Source organism: Ranitomeya imitator, chromosome 1, assembly GCF_032444005.1.
Source record: "Ranitomeya imitator isolate aRanImi1 chromosome 1, aRanImi1.pri, whole genome shotgun sequence".
In the NCBI taxonomy this organism is placed as follows: Eukaryota; Metazoa; Chordata; class Amphibia; order Anura; family Dendrobatidae; genus Ranitomeya; species Ranitomeya imitator.
The window spans coordinates 403074724-403097546 of NC_091282.1; the positions used below are offsets into that span (position 1 = coordinate 403074724).

Genomic DNA, 22823 nt, shown 5'->3' on the forward strand with positions numbered 1-22823 from the left:
CATTGAGAGAAGTTGAAAAATTGTCTACATAGAACTTTCTTCTTTGTTTTAATTGTGCTTTTGTCTACTCCTCTGTATCTTTTTGAACAGCTCTGCTTCACCTTTTGGGAATTGTCATCCCTACCTATATACAGGGTGCAAAGCAAGATAAAGAATGTGAAGTGGTGATGACCATCCTAGAATCTTTAAACAATGTACTTAAAGATGTAAAGGAACCTTGCATTTCAGGACCTGAGCAGCTTGGAGAAATATGCAGTGTCATCAAAGCAGTGCTGCAGAGCAAGGTATGCAACGTCAATACCAGTATCTAAACAATATAAAATTGTGCATTAAAAAATCTCATCAAATGGTGCCAAACAAATTGGTAGAACGGGCAACTGCCCCACCAGATATTTGGCATGTGATTATCCCATTTAATAGACTCAAGTGAGAATGGGAAGAAAACCTTCCAACCCAGATCAAAATCCAATTATTTTTTCTCTACTTGCAGACTGCATGTCAAGATGAAGCTGAAGGAGAGGATGAGCAACAGGTATGCTTTTCAGTTTCTTTTTGATTGAATCAATTAAAATGGCATTAAAATTAATTAAAACTTTTTTTAATTCAACTTTTTAGTTTGTTTTCATTTATTGAAATAACCGAAAGTATGTTTACTTTCTAAGTAATTATATTTCTAAAAAGTTCTATTGACTTGACATTCTCACCAGATTTCGATGACAACCCGTCGAGTCCACACAGCGAAAGAAATCAAACCATAATGTCCACAAATTAAGTAACTGTGTATACTCGAGTATAACCCTACGCAAATATAAGCCAAGGCACCTAATTTTACCACAAAGAACTATGAATACTTATTGACTCTAGTGTAAGCCTGGTATGCATGGCCCTCTCATCCTTATCCTGTTATGCATGGCACCCTCATCACTATCCTCGTATGCATGGCCTCCTCATCCCCATCTTGGTATGCACGGCCTCCTCATCCCCATCTTGGTCTGCATGGCCTCCTCATCCCCATCCTGGTCTGCATGGCCTCCTCCTCCCCATCCTGGTATGCATGGCCTCCTCATCCCCATCCTGGTCTGCATGGCCTCCTCATCCCCATCCTGGTCTGCATGGCCTCCTCATCCCCATCCTGGTCTGCATGGCCTCCTCATCCCCATCCTGGTCTGCATGGCCTCCTCATCCCCATCCTGGTCGGCATGGCCTCCTCATCCCCATCCTGGTTTGCATGGCCTCCTCATCCCCATCCTGGTCTGCATGGCCTCCTCATCCCCATCCTTGTGTGCATGGTCCCTTCATCCCTATTCTGGTATGTATAGCCCCTCATAACTATCATGGTATGTATGGCCCCTCATCCCAATAATGGTATGCATGGTCTCCTCATCTCCCACCCTTGTATCCATGGCCTCCTCACCCCCATCCTGGGTGCATGGCCTCATCCCTATCCTGGTATGCATGGCCCCCTCATCCCTATCCTGTTATGCATAGCACCCTTATCACTATCCTCGTACGCATGGCCTCCTCATCCCCATCCTGGTATGCATGGCCTCCTCCTCCCCATCCTGGTATGCATGGCCTTCTCCTCCCCATCCTGGTCTGCATGGCCTCCTCCCCATCCTGGTCTGCATGGCCTCCTCATCCCCATCCTGGTCTGCATGGCCTCCTCATCCCCATCCTGGTATATACGGCCCCTCATCCCCATCCTTGTGTGCAAGGCCCCCTCATCCCCATCCTGGTCTGCATGACCTCCTCATCCCCATCCTGGTCTGCATGGCCTCCTCATCCCCATCCTGGTCTGCATGGCCTCCTCATCCCCATCCTGGTCTGATTAAAATTATAATCCGTAAATCAGATTAATCGGTAAATGGCAAAAAAAAAAAATCAAAACACCAGAATTACATTGTTTTTGGTCGCCACAACACTGCAATGAAATGCAGTAACAGGTGACCAAAACATTCAAAACATTGCATCTACCCTATAATGGTATTGATAAAACATCAGCTCGTCGTGCATCCTGGTATGCATGGTTCCTCATCCCCATCCTTGTATGCATGGTTCCTCACCCCCATCCTGGTATGCATGGTTCCGCATCCCCATCCTTGTGTGCATGGCCCCCTCATCCCTATCCTGATATGCATGGCTCCCTCATCCCTATCCTGGTATGCATGGCCCCCTTATCGCGATCCTGGTATGTATGGCCCTCATCAGAAAAACATGAAATAAATATATACCATCCTACTTACCGTCCCTGCGCTCCCTCGCAGCGTTTTGTTTCTATGTTAGCTGCTGCAGCGGCTGGGCAATCACGTGTGCCGCTACTAAAGGGTATGAATATTCACTGCACTCCCTGCTATTAAAGAGACCTGCACTCGAGTATAAGTCGGGGGGGACGACTTTCAAGGATAAAAAACTCTGCTTGTACTCTAGTATATACGGTATATGTAATAATGAGAAATGACACAGGGAAAAAGTATTGAACACGTTTACTGAAATTTATTGAAATAACAGCTTCAAGATGCCTTCTATATGAAGAAACTAGTCACATGCATTGTTCATTTGTGATTTTGGCCCATTCTTCTGCACAAACACTCTTAAAATTCTGAAGGTCCCGTGGTATCCTTTTATGAACTCTGTGCTTTAGCTCCTTCCATAAATCTTTTATTGGATTCTGATCTGGTGATTGACTCGGCCATTCTAGCAGCTTTACTTTTTTTTTCTCTGAAACCAATTGTTTCCTTGACTGTGTGTTTGGGATCATTACCATGTCTTACTGAGATGTCCACCCTCATTTCATCCTCATAATTCTGGAAGATGTCATCAGATTTTAATCTCCGTACATTTGTCCATTCATCCTTAATTTAATAATAACATGACGTTTGCTAGTGCCGTATGCTGAAAAACAGTCCCACACCATGATGTTCCCACTTCCAAACTTCACTGTGAGTGTAGTGTTTTTTGAGGTGATATGCACTGCCTTTTGGCCACCAAACATTGTGTGTGTTATGGCATCCAAAGAGAAAAATATTGGTCACATCTGACCAGACTATATTCTACCAGTATTTCACAGACTTGTTTAAATGTTGTTGAGCAAACTTTAAACAAACTTGAATATGCTTTTTCGTCAGCAATGGAGTCTTGCATGGTAAGCGTGCATACAGGCCATGGAGGTTGAGTGCATTACTTAGTTTTGTTTGAAACAGTTGTACCTGCTGTTCTAGGTCTTTCTGTAGCTCTTCACAGTTGGTTTTTGGCTTTTGGACAACTCTTCTGGTAATTATTTTTACTCCTCTGTCTGAAATTTTGCGGAGAGCACCTGGTAGTGGCCGGTTTATTATCAAATGATGTTCTTTCCACTTGAGGGTTATGGCCCCAACAGTGCTCCTTTGATCCTTCCCATCGGAATATTTTTCAACAATAAGACTACGAAGGTCTGGAGACAGCGCACTAGTTTCACCCATCATGAGATGTTTCTTGTGTGGCACCTTAGTAATGAGACAACTTTTTACAGGCCATCAGCTGAACCAACTGATATTATTTTTCACTAAGTGGCAGGATTGCTTTCTAATAATCTGATAGATTTCAGCTGGTGACATTACTTTTTGCACGTCTTTCTTCGTGTTCAATACCTTTTCCCCCTATCATTTCTCAATATTACACATAACCTAATTCATGAACATCTACGGTTTGATTTCTTTGCCTGTGTGGACTGGATTGGTTGTTACCAACATCTAGTGAGAATTTCCTGTCAATAGCACCTATAGAAATATACTTACTTAGAAAATTGACATGTTCAATAGTTATTTCCCCCACTGTATGTTTATGTCCATATGTGCAGAATAGAATAAAGAGACAGCGCATCCTAAAGCGCTTTTAATTCCACCTTTGAGGTGTGCCAACACAGGCATATCTCTGATGATGTTATTAATGGATAATTAACTCAGTTTTACTGAACCATCCCCTGTGGATAGGTAATCATTTTTTGATCCATGCGGGACCTGGATCGATTGGCAAAACGAGGAACTTTTATCCCTGTTAGGCCGGAGTCATACTGCCCTACAATACGGCCGAGTGCTATGCAATAAGACATCACATAGCACTCTGCCCAGTGTTACTCCATGGGACAGCTCACATCTGTGATTATTTTCGTATGAATCTGCATACGAGAACCATCACAACATGCTGCAATTGGCAGTGAGACTCTGTTCCCTTCCACCCATACAAGTCTATGGGTGGGAGTGACACAACTCACAGCACTCTGATATCATCCTATTGCTGTGCGATATACGTCGGCAGCGGAGGAGATGGAGAAATGACTTTCTCCGGCTCCTCTGCAGCTGTGCTCCAATCCTGTCTGTGCGAGCACTGACACAATAATGTTTGCAGCCTATCAGGAACCGAGGGTCATTAGCATATCGCCTCCAATGATCTCGTATCAGATGCCCATACGCTAGTGTGACTCCAGCCTTAGAATGGAACTGCCGTGCGCATGTTCATCTGCTCGCTTCATTCCTTATGGGGCTGCCGAGCGGAAAGCAGTCTGCTTTTCTTTCTCGCCTCATTGGGGGACACAGGTAACCATGGGTGTAGGATGCTGACACTATGCAAATAAAGAAGTAACTCCTCCCCGGCAGTATACACCCTCCGACAGGCAACTCAGTTTTTGCTTAGTGTCTGTAGGAGACGGACCTGGATCTAACACCAGATCCGCATTTCTTTTACAGGGATTTGTTGTGTGTTATTAACCATTTCTCCTTTGTTTTTCAGATATTTTCTTCAGGATAAGAGGGTGCTATTTTTCTCACCCTGTTTTCCCCACTTTGAGCGACCGAGAGAGCAGTGTGGTATCACCCACATCGCACCCTCTCGGACCCATTCGGGTGTTTCAGGGTGACCTTCTTCCTCGGTGGCCAGTCCTTCCAGTTGCCCCTCCTCATCCCTCTCCTCGGAGAGGGCTGAGAGGAAGACGGCGGTCACTTCCAGTGACCCTCTCCCCCTGGTTAGGGGTCAATGCTGTCTTCTGCGCCGGAGTTCGTGGCGCGGGAAGGAGGACTTCTTCCAGGACCCTCTACTCTACCAGAGATCCTGATGTGTTCCTCATCTCCAGGTAGGGAGTCTTCAATCAACGGTATGGACCACCTCACCGCCACCAGGCCTCTTTTTACCAGGGCCTCTTTTTAATAGGGGAGTGGGCTGCATCACTGCCTTTTTTTGGCAGCGGGATGCGCTATCGCTGCATGCTGGCATTTCTTTTTTCTCCCTCCTTTTATTCAAATTGTGGGCGCGCGCGCTCACCATTTTTTTTTTCTCCCGGCTTTTCTTCTCTTCGTTCGGTGCTCAGCTTGTGCGCCCCCTTGTGGCGGCCTGCATTATAGCGGCCAGGAGCTCAGCGCTTTGGGGCGTTTCTTATGCATTCCCCCTTCGGCGCTTGTGCACGCCCACAGCGTCGCGCTGTCTCCGCGCTCTTTCTGCGACTTCCTGCTCCCTGTCAGCGTCTGCTCACCGCGTGGGACACCGGAATCTCGGGTGAACACAGGCACATACTCCTGCGGCTACCGCTGTCGCTGTCCTTCAGCAGGCTCAGCGCTACTGCTCTTTCAGGTTCTACTCCTCCCGGCAGTACTTCTCCGCACCTGGACAAGGTAATATCTCCACCTATGTCCGACCCCACTCCGGCCCTTGCCACTACGGCCATCCATTACGTCTGCGCTCACTGTAAAAAAAAAAAAGTGGGCCTCAGGTCAGCCTTCTCCTTGCTGCCTGTCCTGCGTTCCTCCCAGTATGTCAGCCCCTCAGGAAGCTCCTAGGTCTCGGGATGAGTGCACCCCACCTCCCCCGAAGTGGGCTGTTGCTATGTCTCAATTAGTGTCTGACCTCACTAAGGTGTCTCAGTCCCTGGTCCAGGCACTTGAACGTATCCCACTTCTCTCTAATGCCACCAGTGCCACGAACGCCTCACACGGCGATTCGCTCGCACCTGTCCTAGACCCTCACAGAGGCAGACTGGACAAGAGAGACAGAAAAAGGACCTTATCTAGATCCTCTTCCAGTTCCCTGGACCACACCGGGATCCCCCTATCTGCCCGTTCCCCCTCCTCGCAGGCGGATGTCGGGTCTGACCTATCCTCTCAGTCAGAATCTGACTCTGATGCAGATCAGACTTCCGGAACACAGGAGATGGTCGATAGCCTTATTTCAGCTACCATTCAGACGCTTGAACTTAAGGAGGATGAGGCAAGCTCTCAGGACGTCTCCATTGCGTTTATACTGATTAAACGTCCCTCTAGGGTTTTTCCTAATCACAGGGAGTTTGACAATTCTACCTCTACACACTGGGAAAATCCTGGTAAGCGTTTCCCTGGCAGGAAACGGCTAGACGTGTTATACCCTTTTCACTCCGACCTTGTCTCCAAATGGTCCGAGTCTCCTAAGGTCGACCCGCCCGTGTCAAGGCTATCCTCGCAGATGGTTATGTCTATCTCGACGCGGCTTCCCTTAAGGACCCCACGGACAGACAAATCGAGGCACTAGGAAAATCGGCATTTGAGGCTTCCGGAGCCTCCCTTTGCCCTAGTTTCGCCTCGTCATGGGTAGCCAAGGCTGTGTCAGCCTGGGCCAAAACCCTGCGCAGGGGCATTTTGGCCTCTGCTCCTGCTGAGGAACTGTCTGATTTGGCGGATCAGATTTCTCTTGCAGGAAAATACTTCATGAATGCCTCCCTTGATGCAGCGGCCTGCTCCACCAGGGCTAATAGCAACATTGTGGCCATTCGCCGGATTCTCTGGCTAAAAGCGTGGAACGCTGACCCCGCTTCTAAATAATCTCTCACTGGTCTGCCCTTCCAGGGTTTTAGACTCTTCGGCACGCAGCTGGATCAAATGATCTCGGACGCTACGGGTGGTAAGAGTACCTCCTTACCCCAGTCCAAGCCGAAAACGTCCCTTTAACAGGAGGGGCCCCCAGTCTTTTCGTCCCTTTCGGTCCTTTGCCTCCTCAGGAAACCCCAACCAGGACCGTTATTCCTCGCAAGGGAACTGAAGGAAACCTTCTTTCAGGCCTCCACCGCGCTGGAGAGCTAAGAGCCACCCCGCAAAACCATCTGGCTCTCGGGGCCACAGGTTTTCTAATAAATGACGGGTCGCCCCCACCTGGAAATCCCTCCAGGGTGGGAGGCCGGCTTCTTCTGTTCTCAGAGGTTTGGCTATCGGTAGTCGACGACGCCTGGGTCAGGGAGATCGTGACGTCAGGCTTCAAAATAGAATTTTCTTCGCCCCCAGGAAGTCGTTTCCTGCTCTCTCGTCCTCCAAAACAGCCCTCTCATCTCCCAGGGCTTCTCCAGGCCGTCGATTCGCTCTTCGCCTCAGGAGTCGTAGTTCCAGTGCCTTATCGCTAGCGGTTTTCGGGTTTTTACTCAAACCTGTTCGTGGTTCCAAAAAAGGACGGCTCTCTGTCCAATTTTGGACATCAAGCTGTTGAACCGCCATCTCCGGATTCGGCGCTTCAGGATGGAATCTCTACGCTCGGTGGTCGTGTCCATGGAACCGGGAGAGTTTCTGCGTTCCGTGGACATCCGAGATGCGTACCTTCACGTTCCTATTTGCGTACGGCATCAGAGATTCCTCCGGTTCGCGATCCAAGATCCTCATTATCAGTTCACGGCCCTCCCTTTCGGTCTGGCGTCTGCGCCCAGGGTCTTTACGAACGTCATGGCAGCTGTCATGGCCATCCTACGTTCAAAGGGAATTCTGGTAATCCCGTACCTCGACGACCTCTTGATCAAGAGTCTGTCCCGTCGGAATTGCAGCCAGAGCCTCAAGCTTACTCTGGAAACGCTTCTTCGCCTCGGCTGGATAATCAATTACCAGAAGGCTTCCCTGATTCCAACTCCGCGTCTGGAGTTCCTGGGCATGGAATTCGACACCTCTCAGGCTCAGGTCTTTCTCCCCAAGGAGAAGTTCCTTTCTCTTCGTCGGGGGGTCAGAGCACTAAAGAGCCCGAATCTTCTGTCTCTCTGCCTCGCCATGAGGGTTCTGGGGAAAATGGTCGCTTCCATGGAAGCGGTCCCCTATGCCCAGTTCCACTCTCGTCCCCTCCAGCTGGCCCTTCTTTCGGCCTGGGACAGAAATCCTCTTTCCCTGGATCGCCAGTTTCGCCTCTCTCCCAGAGTGAAACAGTCTCTCTCTTGGTGGACGCTGTCCACCTCCATTCTGTGCGGGAGGTCATTTCTTCCTCCCCGCTGGCAGGTTATCACCACCGACACCAGCCTCTAAGGCTTGGGAGCGGTTTTTCTCCACCTCACGGCCCAGGGCCGCTGGACTGTTCAGGAGGCGTGCCTCCCTATCAACCTCTTGGAAATCAGAACCATCTTCCTAGCCCTCATCCGCTGGGAGTCACTCCTCTCGGGAAAGCCGGTCCGCATTCAGTCGGACAACGCCACAGCCGTGGCTTACATAAACCATCAGGGAGGGACTCGCAGCAGTCAAGTCATGATGGAAGTGGCAAAAATTCTCCGTTGGGCAGAGGGTCACGTTCCCTCTCTTTCAGCCGTCCGCATCCCAGGGGTGGACAATTGGGAGGCCGACTTTCTAAGTCGCCAGGGCATCGTGGCGGGCGAGTGGTCTCTTCTTCCCGCAATCTTCAGCCAGATTTGCCAGCGGTGGGGCGTCCCAGACATCGACTTGATGGCCTCACGGGCAAACCACAAGGTTCCCCAGTATGTTTCCAGATCTCGGGATCCGATGGCCGTCGGATGCGATTCTCTCGTGATCTCGTGGGCCCAATTCCAGATGCCCTATCTGTTCCCACCTTTCCCCTTGATCCCAAGGGTCATAAAAAAGATCAAGACAGAAGGGGCCCCTGTTCTCTTGGTAGCTCCAGATTGGCCTCGCAGGGCCTGGTGTGTGGAACTGGTGAACATGCTATCGGACGTTCCGTGGAGGCTTCCGGATCTCCCGGACCTTCTTTCACAGGGGCCCCTCTTCCACCCGAATTCTCGGTCTCTGAATTTAATGGTATGGCCGTTGAGGCCGCGGTCCTGAAGAACGCGGGTTTTTCTCATAGCGTCATCCAGACTATGATAAGAGCAAGAAAACCGGCTTCCTCGCATATTTACCACATATGTTGGAAGGCCTTTTTCCGGTGGTGTCAGGACAACAATCTGTTTCCTATGACCTTTTCCCTTCCTTCCCTTCTCAGTTTCCTTCAAGCGGGCCTAGATTCGGGTCTTTCCCTTAGCACTTTGAAGGGTCAGATTTCCGCTCTATCCATTCTTTTTCAAAGAGACCTGGCCTGCCTGCCTCAGGTGAGGACCTTCATCCAGGGGGTCGCTCATATAGCTCCCCCTTATCGTTCTCCTATCGAGCCTTGGGATCTCAACCTCGTGTTAGACGCCCTCCAGCGTGCGCCCTTTGAACCAATTCAGGACATTTCCTTCTCGCTTCTATCTTGGAAGGTAGCCTTTTTGGTCGCCATCACCTCCATTAGAAGAGTGTCGGAGCTGGCGGCATTATCCTGTCGTTCTCCCTTTCTAGTCCTGCATCAGGACAAAGTGGTTCTTCGTCCGGTTCCTTCTTTCCTACCAAAGGTAGTTTTGGCCTTTCACATCAATGAGGACATTGTCCTCCCTTCCTTGTGCCCTTCCCCGGTTCATCCTTTGGAGAAGTCTCTTCACAAGTTGGATGTAGTCAGGGCTATCCGGATTTGTCTCGCCAGAACTGCCTCTTTTCGTCAGGCCGATCCTCTGTTCGTCGTCTCGGAAGGGCGTCGAAAGGGGCTTCCCGCCTCCAAGTCCACAATTGCTCGTTGGATCCGTTCGGCGGTTCTGGAGGCATACCGTGTCCAGGACAAACAGCCTCCTTCGGGGGTGAAGGCTCGCTCTACCCGGGCTGTGGGAGCTTCCTGGGCAGTTCGTCACCAAGCTTCGGCCTTGCAGGTTTGCAAGGCTGCAACGTGGTCATCCATTCACACCTTTGTCAAATTCTACAAGGTGCATAGTCAGGCTTCTGTGGACGCGAGCCTGGGTAGGAGGATACTGCAGGCGGCGGTTTCTCACCAGCCGACCTAACTCCTCTTTTTCTACAGAATATCCCGCCCTAGGGACTGCTTTTGGACGTCCCATGGTTATCTGTGTCCCCCAATGAGGCGAGAAAGAAAGAGGGATTTTTGGTTCTTACCGTAAAATCTTTCTTGGAGCCATCATTGGGGGACACAGCACCCTCCCTTGAAGTTGTACCGTGTTGGCCAACGGGCCATTGTTGTGGGTTGGTACATAGGTTGAGTTTTATATTGCCTGTTCCTACTACTGCTTTTGCACCAACTAAGTTGCCTGGTGCCTGTCGGAGGGTGTATACTGCCGCGGAGAAGTTACTTCTTCTTTATTTGCATAGTGTCAGCCTCCTAGTGACAGCAGCATACACCCATGGTTACCTGTGTCCCCCAATGAAGGCTCCAAGAAAGATTTTACGGTAAGAACCAAAAATCCCTCTTTTCCAGCAGCACCATATAGAATGAATGTCGATTGACTATGTAACAGGGGTTAAAGATCCCCCGTACTGCCAATCGGTGCTGGTCCCAGTGGTGGGATGCCCACCAATTGGCAAGTTATCACCTATCCTATAAATAGCTGATAAAGTCCAGTGAAAACAAGTTAAGTTAGATGCTGCTTTTGCTTCCTGGTGGACAAGTGATTCACATCTCTGCTTATAGTATACTAGCTATTGAACCCGTTCTACGCCCAGGTGGCGAGCATTTATATTGGTATATGGTCTCCATCCTGGTATGTGCTGCTCCATCCTGCATCCCCATCCTGTCATGTACTGCTCCATCCTGCGTCCCCATCCTGTCATGCGCTGCTCCATCCTGCGTCCCCATCCTGTCATGTGCTGCTCCATCCTGCGTCCCCATCCTGTCATGCGCTGCTCCATCCTGCGTCCCCATCCTGTCATGTGCTGCTCCATCCTGCGTCCCCATCCTGTCATGTGCTGCTCCATCCTGCGTCCCCATCCTGTCATGTGCTGCTCCATCCTGCGTCCCCATCCTGTCATGTGCTGCTCCCATCCTGCGTCCCCATCCTGTCATGCGCTGCTCCATCCTGCGTCCCCATCCTGTCATGTGCTGCTCCATCCTGCGTCCCCATCCTTATGTGCTGCTCCATCCTGCGTCCTAATCCTTTCATGTGCTGCTCCATCCTGCGTCCCCATCCTTATGTGCTGCTGCATCCTGCGTCCCCATCCTTATGTGCTGCTCCATCCTGCGTCCCCATTCTTATGTGCTGCTGCATCCTGCGTCCCCATCCTTATGTGCTGCTGCATCCTGCGTCCCCATCCTTATGTGCTGCTGCATCCTGCGTCCCCATCCTTATGTGCTGCTGCATCCTGCGTCCCCATCCTTATGTGCTGCTCCATCCTGCGTCCCCATCCTTATGTGCTGCTGCATCCTGCGTCCCCATCCTTATGCGCTGCTCCATCCTGCGTCCCCATCCTTATGTGCTGCTCCCATCCTGCGTCCCCATCCTGTGATGCACTGCTCCAACCTGCGTCCCCATCCTTATGTGCTGCTCCATCCTGCGTCCCCATCCTTATGTGCTGCTGCATCCTGCGTCCCCATCCTTATGTGCTGCTCCATCCTGCGTCCCCATCCTTATGTGCTGCTCCATCCTGCGTCCCCATCCTTATGCGCTGCTCCATCCTGCGTCCCCATCCTTATGTGCTGTTCCCATCCTGCGCCCCCATCCTGTGATGCACTGCTCCATCCTGCGTCCCCATCCTTATGTGCTGCTGCATCCTGCGTCCCCATCCTTATGCGCTGCTCCATCCTGCGTCCCCATCCTTATGTGCTGCTCCCATCCTGCGTCCCCATCCTGTGATGCACTGCTCCAACCTGCGTCCCCATCCTTATGTGCTGCTCCATCCTGCGTCCCCATCCTTATGTGCTGCTGCATCCTGCGTCCCCATCCTTATGTGCTGCTCCATCCTGCGTCCCCATCCTTATGTGCTGCTCCATCCTGCGTCCCCATCCTTATGTGCTGCTGCATCCTGCGTCCCCATCCTTATGCGCTGCTCCATCCTGCGTCCCCATCCTTATGTGCTGCTCCATCCTGCGTCCCCATCCTTATGTGCTGCTGCATCCTGCGTCCCCATCCTTATGTGCTGCTCCATCCTGCGTCCCCATCCTTATGTGCTGCTCCATCCTGCGTCCCCATCCTTATGTGCTGCTGCATCCTGCGTCCCCATCCTTATGCGCTGCTCCATCCTGCGTCCCCATCCTTATGTGCTGCTCCCATCCTGGGTCCCCATCCTGTGATGCACTGCTCCATCCTGCGTCCCCATCCTTATGTGCTGCTCCATCCTGCGTCCCCATCCTTATGTGCTGCTGCATCCTGCGTCCCCATCCTTATGTGCTGCTGCATCCTGCGTCCCCATCCTTATGTGCTGCTCCATCCTGCGTCCCCATCCTTATGTGCTGCTCCATCTTGCGTCCACCTCCTTACTTGCTGCTCCATCCTGCGTCCCCATCCTTATGTGCTGCTCCATCCTGCGTCCCCATCCTTATGTGCTGCTCCATCCTGCGTCCCCATCCTTATGTGCTGCTGCATCCTGCGTCCCCATCCTTATGTGCTGCTCCATCCTGCGTCCCCATACTGCCTCTGACCCGCTCGGCACCGATTGCTGGGGGGCCTGAGCAGGCGGGGACACCGGCGCGCTGTGGGGGTCAGGTGCCGGTATCGCCGCCAGCTCAGGCCCCCCAGCACTTACTATACTCACCTGTCTGTCCCGTTCCAGCGCTGCGTGCCGCCATCTTCCCGGTCTCCTGGCTGTGACTGTTCAGTCAGAGGGCGGCGCCGGCGCGCATTAAGCGCGTCACCGTGCCCTCTGAACTGAAGGTCACAGACCGAAGACCGGGAAGATGGCGGCGCTCAGCGATGGAACGGGGACAGGTGAATATAGGCGATACTCACCCTCCTGGCGGTCCCTGCTTCTCTGTTGGAGATCGCGGTGTGCGTTCAGTGTGAACGCACACCGCGATCTCCCGGGAGCCTCACTCTGTGAGGCCCAGACTGCGCCGGCGCTTGCGCCTGCGCAGTCTATAGAGGCTTCGGACAGAGTGACGCTCCCAGCGTTATATTATAGATTCTTCATTAATAATATTTTGTCTGTGTATTTTAGCACTTAAAGGGAGCCTTTTATGTCCACTAACGCTATTAACCTGCAGGTTGATAGCTTTATGAAGGTGGTCGGCCGCATTATTGAAATTGTGGCATCTTTGAGAGCGAGTCTTATTTCTCATGTTAATCTCCATATTACAGTAGCACACAGAAATATAAACATGATAAAACGGTAAATGGAAATGCCATCATAGAGTTCAGAATAAAGTCAAAACACATCAGAGAGGAAAAAAAAAACATTTACAAAAAGACACCCTTGACTAAATTTGAACCCAGAACTCTAGTATTGAAAGGGGAAAGTTCTAACCACTGAGCCAGGACTCAGAATAACATCTAGTTTGTTAAAATATATCTTATATATAATTGCCTAGAATACTACTTCCTGCAATTTGTGCCAACTTCCGTGGCTTTGTCCGGAGCTAATGTCCGGAGCTAATGTCCGGAGCTAATGTCCGGAGATAAGTGACGTCAACAGTGTCCAGTGTCTGATTGGTTGCCGCCTGCTGCGAGCGACCAATCAGAAACGTGCCGTACTGTGACACACTCCGCCCGCCATTTTGGTGTGATTTTTGAATTTTTACCTCACAGCAAGTTTCTACTGCGTGGAGGCGGGCCCAGTGACGTTGCTCTTCAAGCTCCTGCCGAATTTCAAGTATATATGGATTCTAGACTCCCGATTCTTTAGAATCGGGCTGCCATCTAGTACAATATAAATGGTTTGATCTCTGGGAGTTCATGTGCAGAGAACCAAAAATGTAATGAAGATTACTAATCATTGCTGGAACTTTCACAGCTCGTTACGTCATGTGTAATAAAACAATGGTTACATCCTGGAAAAAGGGAACATACAAAATAAGCATGAACCTATAGTCGGAGCAAAACGTTTTGAGATTGACACAATTTTTGAGTTTACTTCAGTGGTTTTTGATCTTTAGTTGAATGTTACTGAAGTACACATATAAGCATTTCATAAATCTACTATTATTTTCAGGTTTATGCAAAGACTCAATATTTACAGTGATGACCTTTATTTTTCAAGACTTCTGCAATTTCCCCTGGCATGCTGGATATTGGCTTCTATGCCAAATCCTGAGTAATGACAGCCCATTGTGGTTTAATCAGTGCTTAGAGTTGCTCACAATTTCTGAGTTTTTGTTTGTCCATCCACCATTTGGGGCTTTACCACAGATTCTCAATGGGGCCGAGAACAGGAGAGTTTCATGGCCATGGATACAAAAGGTCTATGGTTTGTTTGCTAAGCCAATTACGTTTTGCCTTGGACATTATGCTATCAAAAGCATTTTTCATCACCATGTTGCTCCTGTATCATTGGTAGAAATTGCTCTTGGGGGATGTTTCAATCCCATTCCTTATTCACACAGTGTTCTTCGGCAAAATTGAGTGATACCACTGCTTTGCATGAAAAGCAGCCCACACATGAATGGCGCTTACCTTTTCTTCTATGGACAATAATATTTTTGAATCCCTTCATGACCTTGCGATTTTCTGTTTTTGTGGTTATTTGCTCCCTTTCTTCTCAGGGCCATTACATTTTTTTTTTCCGTCCGTATGGCCGTGGGAGGGCTTGTGTTTTGTGGGACGAGTTGTACTTTTGAACGGCGACCCTGATTTTACCATATAGTGGAAACGGTAAAAAATATTCCAAGTGTGGTGAAACTGCAAAAGAAGTGCAATTCCACAATTTTTTTTTTTTTTACCATGTTCACTAAAAGCAAAAACTGTTTGCAAATACCAAACATGTATAGGTTCTTTTTGATTTACCTTTTATACTTTCTCCAGCACCATAGGCGTGGAGCACAGTGAATATTCATTCCCTTAAAGGGAACCTGTCAGCAGATTTTGCCGCTATCCGATGCAGCCACTGCCTTTCAGGGCTTATCTGCAGCATTCTATAATGCTGTAGATAAGCCCCTGGTCCGACCTGCAAGTGAATAAAAATAAGTTTTTGTACTTTTGAACGGCGACCCTGTCCGGTCCAAGGGTGTCGCAGGTCCGGCGCCTCCCATCTTCTTGCAATACACCCTCCTGCTTCATCATCGCTCCCCGACATCAGGGGAGGGCAGAGTAAAGCAGGACTGTGGAGTTGGTAAGCCAAACCTCCAACTCTGACTCCAACTCCTCGATTCCCATGACACCGACTCCGCGTCTGACTCCCTCATGCATGGCTTAAGTTTAAGTGATAAATTTACTGTAGTAAATGGTAACATCAGGCTTTTAATCTTTATTATGATACAATAATCAAGCCATTTAGATAGAACATAAAATATACTTATTGGAATACAACTTTTTCAACAAAAACATACTGAATTGCATTTCTGCAGTCTATGAATTTGTTCTGAGAAATCGTATCGCCTCCATCAGATCCTCCTTTATAGATGACCTCAAATCTGACCTAATTATTTTAAGGCTAAAGAAAAACCTCTCTACACTAGCTTGGGTTGGTGGCAAAGCAGTAACCACATGGGCAACATCTTAGAATGCTGCACATCTTATAGCGGCAAAATATTCTCACAGGTTCCTTTTAAGTAGGGGGGACACGTGATCGCCCAGCCGCTGCTGGACAGTAAAGTAGGATGGTTTATTTTTTTTATGCTTTTCAGATGAGGACCATGCATACAAGGATAGGGATGAGATGGCCATGCATACAAGGATGGGGGATGAGGAACCATGCATACCAGGATAGGGATGAGATGGCCGTGCATACAAGGATGGGGATGCGGAACCATGCATACCAGAATGGGGGTGAGGAACCATGCATACAAGGATGGGGATGAGGAACCATGCATACCAGGATGCACGACGAGCTGATGTTTTTATCAATACCATTATGGGGTAGATGCACTGTTTTGAATGTTTTGGTCACCTGTTACTTCATTTCATTGCATGTAATTCTGGTGTTTTGATTTTTTTTTTTGCCATTTACCGATTAATTTGATTTACGGATTATAATTTTATATTTTGATAGATTTGACGTTTCTGAAGTAAACAATGCCAAATATGTGTATTTTTTTTAATTGATTTATTTTGATTGGGGCAAAAAAGGGAGGGGTTTGGACTTCTATTTTTTTCAAACATTTTTTTCACTGCGTTCCAGTGTCTCCCTAGGAGACTTGAAGCTGTGATCTGCTATGTGTAGTAGAAATGATCATCTGCTATGAACACCGGCCACGGGAAGGCGCTCTTAGCAGATCTGCAATGACAAGCACGTAGGTCTCCTGCAGAACCCCGATTGTCATACCAACCCATCGGCGCCCCGCGATCATGTAACCGTAGCCGGTGGGTTTGTGATGCGCTTCCGACACGCGCATGTTAAATGCTACTGTCAGAGATTATCAGTGGCACTTAACGTTTTAACAGCTGCGGGTGGATCGCAATTCAACTCTCCTGTTACCCTTGGGAAAATTAAAAAAAATTTGGATCTGAATTAAATTTTTTGTGGAAAAAAAGTTAAGTGTTAACTTTTTTTTGTAAACATTCCAAAAATTCCTGTGAAGGGGGGCGTGTCCTAGCTGGCCATGTGAGCGGATGCAAGGAAGAGCGCTCTCGCTGCCAGAAGGACCAAAAATCCTGCTTTAACCCCGATTTTCGGGTAAACTCACTAAAATCCGGCTGACTGAGGGTCCGGAGAGTGCAGTGGTGCGGAGCGGTGGGTCCGGAGTCGGCAACGATGACCAGGAGGCGGCAGAAAGACGCTGCCACCAGTGATGCAGGAGCCGGCCAAGATGGCGCCGAAGTCAGGGAGGACGCTGACAGGGAGAACGCCACATGTCAGCGGCGCATGGAGGTGGCTGCGAACCTGCAGCAGTTTGCCAGGGTGGAGGCTGCTGACGAGGCAGAACAAGGATCCGGAGCTGGAGCTGACCAGGAGGTGGAGGAAGCAAGCACGGCTGAGCAGCATGAGGTACAGAAGGGGAAAGCAGGAGGCAACATGGCGGCATGAAGGCATACCGCAGGGAGAGGAGCCGACCCTTAGGGATGTTATCACCCTGATCTCCTCGTGCCAGCAATCCCTGAACTCCTTGGCCCAGCAGATGCAGGAGGTTAAAGGGGACACGGCACAGATTAATGCAGCCCTACAGAAAATGGACAAACGTATAGGAGTGGTGGAGAAGAGGGTGAGCACGGCAGAAGATCACATAGTTAAATTACAAAAAGCTGAAAAGAAGTTCGCCCAAGCAATAGCCGAGCTCGCTGCCAAAAATGAGGATCTGGAAAATAGATCCAGAAGGAATAACATACGTATAGTGGGGCTGCCTGAAAAGACTGAGGGGAGAAATCCCACAGAATTTGTTGAAAACTGGCTGCTGAAGAAGATTGTGAGCACAGTGTTGACAAATGTCTTTGCTGTTGAACGGGCTCATAGGGTCCCGCCGCAGCCCCCTGCCCCAGGAGTAAATCTCATCAAAGGTCCTTCACTCACTGCATTCTTAGGAACGGAGGCAGACGATAGCAGCGCTGTGAGCCAGGGACCGGCGGAGGGGTGAGTATATCCATATTTTTTATTTTTATTCTTTATTTTTTACATGAATATGGATCCCAGGGCCTGAAGAAGAGTCTCCTCTCCTTCAGACCCTGGGAACATCCAGGATCGCTCCCTGCACACGCCATACCCGGCGTTTAAGACGACCCCCGACTTTTGGGACAATTTTTAGGGGTTAAAAAGTCGTCTTGTACGCCAGAAAATACGGTAATTATTTTGTGTGACATATCTCTGTGATTTAAGGGCATGAAAATTCAAAGTTCACCAAATTTCCATTTTTTTCACAAGCGCAAGTCTTATCAAAGAAGTTTTACCACTATTATGAAGTACAATATGTCACAAGAAAACATTGTCAGAATCACCGGGATATGTTGAAACGTACCAGAGTCATTACGTCATAAAAGGACAGTGCTCAGAATTGTAACAATTGGCCTGGTCATTAACTTGCAAACCACCCTCGGGGTTAATCAGCGTAACTGCACCAACCTGACAGTGTCTGTAGTTTACTTACCAAAATCTTGCTGACAGGTTCCCTTTACAGAGGGCATTCTATTCTTGTTGGTGAGGCCATTTAAGTCAGAATAACTGTCTAAGGCTGGTTTCACATTTGCATTTGTTGCCGCTGCGTTTTAACGCATATAAACGCATGCGTTTTTTTTCCTATATTTAACATTAAAAACGCATGCGTTTTTTTTGTATGCGTTTTGCCGCGTTTGACGACACATGCGTCTTTTCTATGCTTGCGTTTTGTTGCGGAAATGCAACATGTAGTAATTTCTAGAGGCTTTTTTTGCCACAAAAAAACACATGCGTTTTTTTGCGGCAAACAAAGCATTGCTGTCTATGTAAACGCATGCGTTTTTAAGCACATGCGTTTGGTTGCGTTTTTAAACGCATGCGTTTCAATAGAGAAAAACAAGTCTACACACTAAGCCACCCCCCACCATCAAGGTGATAAAGGGATGCTAACCCTACCCCTAACCCTACCACTAACCCTAGGGATACAAACACTAACCCTAACCCTAGGGATCCAAACCATAGCCCTAACCCTAGCCCTAGGGATCCAAACCCTAACCCTATCCCTAGGGATCCAAACCCTAACCCTAGGGATCCAAACCCTAACCCTAGGAATCCAAACCCTAAACCTAACCCTAACCATGTCTATTTATAGTGGGTTTTCTAGTTGATTTTTATGATTGGCAGCTGTCACACACTAAAGACGCTTTTTATTCCAAAAAATATTTTTTGCGTTACCACATTTTGAGAGCTACAATTTTTCCATATTTTGGTCCACAGAGTCGTGTCACACGCCCTCTGTAGTCCCATTGGCGGTGTCTGGATCTTGATTTTTCTCTTGTGAAATTTCTCATCATGCGTATCAAAAACGCAAACGCAGGAAAAACGCATGTAAACGCGTAAAAACGCTGCGTTTTTTTACCGCATGCGTCTAAAAAAAACGCAGCGTTTGCACGGGTTTACATGCGTTTTTTTCACCACCTGCGGATGCGTTTTTAAACGCAAATGTGAAGCTAACCTATGGGACTATTTATACAGACAAACAGTGGGCATTAAGGATATGTGCACACGTTGCGGATTTTGCTGCGGATCCGCAGCAGATTGGCCGCTGCGGATTGGCAGCAGTTTTCCATGCGTTTGCAGTACCATGTAAACCTATCCACAGTGCACATGCTGTGGAAAAAAACGTGCGGAAACGTAGCATTGTTTATTATGCAGCATGTCAATTCTTTGTACGGATTCCGCAGTGGTTTACACCTGCTCCGTAATAGGAATCCGCAGGTGTAAAGAATCTGCACAAAAAAAGCATAAAATCTGCGGTAAATCCGCAGGTAAACACCAGTGCTTTTTACCTGCGGATTTCTCAAAACAGGTGCGGAAAAATCCGCAGAGGTTTCACCTACGTGTGCACATACCCTGAAAGACTATTGACAGACTGCACATACCCTGAAAGACTATTGACAGACTGACTGCACTTCCATGTGCACAGAATGAAGATTAATGAGATCACTCTGTGCACATAAACCTCACGTTCTTGGCAGCACGTGTCCGGCATACACAGGACGATATTTTGCCAGTAAGGATGGTATCGAACCTGTTTAGATTATCTTAGGAATGTTCCTGTTTTTTGTCATAGAGTTCTATGAGCGCCAGATTGCACCTGATGACCGAACGTTTCATCCGTTTTTTGCTGGATCCGTCCAAAAATTATTTTCCGGTCGGACGGAGAAAACGTTCAGCGAAAAAACGGCAAGCAACGGTTCCAGCAATAAACGGATGAAACTGATGTGAAATTATGATTCCGAATCTGGTTTTCCATGCATTCTTCATACAATCAAGCAAAATGTCCAGTCTGTCTTGGTCTCTTTGCGTTTATCTCTCTCTTTCCATTAAAAAAAAAAGGATCCAGCAAAAAAAAAAAAAAAACGGATTCCGCTGCGGTTTACACCTGCTCCATAATAGGAATCTGCACAAAAACCGCGGTAAATCCACGGTAATTCTGCAGTGAATCCACAGTGCAGTTTACCTGCGGATTTTCAAAAACAGGTGCGGGAAAAATCCGCAGAGATCCAACCTACGTGTGCACATACCCTAATTGTAGAAGCGAGCACTCCATTAACATCACCTCATTTATTTTAGTAAACCAGGAGATTGTTGCAGCGGTATCTTTTTTTTTTTTTTCCATAGTAGGGGGATGCATGCTCTTGCAGTCACAATTAAGTGTATTCAGTGTTGGACTGGGGTGCTAAGGGTCCACCAGTAACATTGACTGTGGGGGCCCATTTTTTACCTGCATTCAAATATTACACTACCCTCGTTCACAAATTTTCCTATATCTCTATATAATAATACACTGGGTAGTTTGTTTAATGAATAGATTATATGCTGCTTTTTATGTACAGAGTGAATCAACTGAATTATGCCAAATAATGCTCATATAGTGAGGTTGGGGGCCCAGAACTGCACAGGGGCCCACGGGGGGATTGCCCTGTTACGCTATGGGCCAGTCCGAGCCTGAGTGTATTTATATCTAATGTGTGTTCACAGTGATGGAGGAGGACGAGAGCTGGGTCCAGTTCTGAAATCATTTCTATGATTTTATGTATCACTAGTTGCAAAGGAGAGAGAAGCTTGCAGGACCATAAAATATGTAACAGATCACCTGTACGCCTCATATCAGAGGCAGACAGGGTTGCAATATTGTTACAATACAGCAGAGCTGTGAGAGCTACAGCAAATGTGTTTGCAAGAAGACAAATTTCAGTTCTCCTGTTCTGTGTTAATTGTCTCACACTGGAAACTCCCCCATTGATTTAAAATGACTCCGCCTCTAGAGTCTATCTTCCAGGCAGCATCCTCCCATGGCCTGGAAGAGGTAATTTACATATAAGAAAAATGTGGATTTCTCTGGAATAAGACATCATTTCGCTGTTCTCAAGGTATCATTTTATTAAGCTTCCTATGACCTGGATGCCCACATAGACAACTTAAGAGGGACGATACTACTGACTTAGATTCCCTTGTAAATGTATTTAAGTACACTTTAGTGATACAATAGGCCTGGGATCTTACCAATAGGTAAGTTTCTTGCATGGTGCTAATAGTTTACAGAAACACACCTTTACAAATTCTGACAGTTTTTTCTTCATATATTTTTCTCGCAGGTAGGATGACCAGAACAAAAATTGGCAATAACAGCCAGTGCAGAACAACAACATAACTATTATGTTAGTGTGTCATGAGCTTATCATCCTCTTGACAAAATCCATATGAAGGTGTTCACAAACACATAACCCCTTGTTTGTCCTTGCTCTGGCAGACAATGGAAAAGAAAATTGCATAAACGCATGCAGAAAACCATTCACACACTTACCCATACAGCTGACGTGAGACAAAAGCTATGGATAAAAAAAGGGCGTGACATGATGTATGATATTTTTCTATGATCACTTTCACAATAAAGTGAAGTGTTCTTTACCCCCAAGGAGGGTTTTCAGGTTTATGACCGGGCCAATGTTGACAATTCTGACCACTGTCCCTTTATGAGGTTATAACTCTGGAAAGCTTCAACGGATCCCAGTGATTCTGAAATGGTTTACTCGTGACATATTGTACTTCATGATAGTGGTAAAATGTATTTGATATTACTTGCGTTTATTTGTGAAAAAAACAGATATTTGGCAAAAATTTCGCAGTTTTCCAACTTAATGCCCTTAAATCACAGAGATATGTTACACAATATACTTAATAAGTAACATTTCCCACATGTCTGCTTTACATCAGCACAATTTTGGAACCAACATTTTTTTTTTGTTAGGGAGATAAGGGTTAAAAATTGACCAGCGATTTCTTATTTTTACAACACCATTTTTTTTTAGGGACCACATCACATTTGAAGTCATTTAGAGGGGTCTATATGTTAGAAAATACCAAAAAGTGACACCATTATAAAAACTGCACCTCTCAAGGTGCTCAAAACCACTTTTAAGAAGTTTATTAACCCTTCTGGTGATTCACAGGAATTTTTGGAATGTTTAAAAAAAAATTTACATTTAACTTTTTTTTCACAAAAAAATTACTTCAGATCCATTTTGTTTTGTTTTACCGAGGGTAATAGGAGAAATTGGACCCCAAAAGTTGTTGTACAATTTGTCCTGAGTACGACGATACCCCATATGTGGGGGTAAACCACTGTTTGGGCGCATGGCAGAGCTCGGAAGAGAAGGAGCACCATTTAACTTTTCAATGCAAAATTGGCTGGAATTGAGATAGGACGCCATGTCGCGTTTGGAGAGCCCCTGATGTGCCCAAACAGTGAATCCCCCCACAAGTAACACCATTTTGGAAAGTAGACCCCCTACTGAACTTATCTAGATGTGTGGTGAGCACTTTGAACCCCCAAGAAGTTTATAATGTAGAGCGGTAAAAATAAAAAATCATATTTTTTTCACAAAAATTATCTTTTTGCCCCAATTTTTTATTTTCCCAAGGGTAACAGGAGAAAGTGGACCCCAAAAGTTGTTGTGCAATTTTTCCTGAGTACGCTGATACCCCATATGTGGGGGGGAACCACCGTTTGGGCGCATGGCAGAGCTTGGAAGGGAAGGAGCGCCATTTTGGAATGCAGACTTTGATGGAATGGTCTGC

General features: G+C 47.6%; 1 protein-coding gene across 1 annotated transcript in view; it reads left to right on the forward strand.

Moving 5' to 3' along the window:
* Positions 1-22823, forward strand: part of IPO4 (importin 4) — a 320435-nt gene that overhangs the window by 242193 nt on the left and 55419 nt on the right. Inside the window, exons 23-24 of the mRNA XM_069762452.1 lie at positions 91-284; positions 491-532. Of these exons, the coding sequence (XP_069618553.1) occupies positions 91-284; positions 491-532 (236 nt within the window). The remainder of the gene's footprint in view (positions 1-90; positions 285-490; positions 533-22823) is intronic.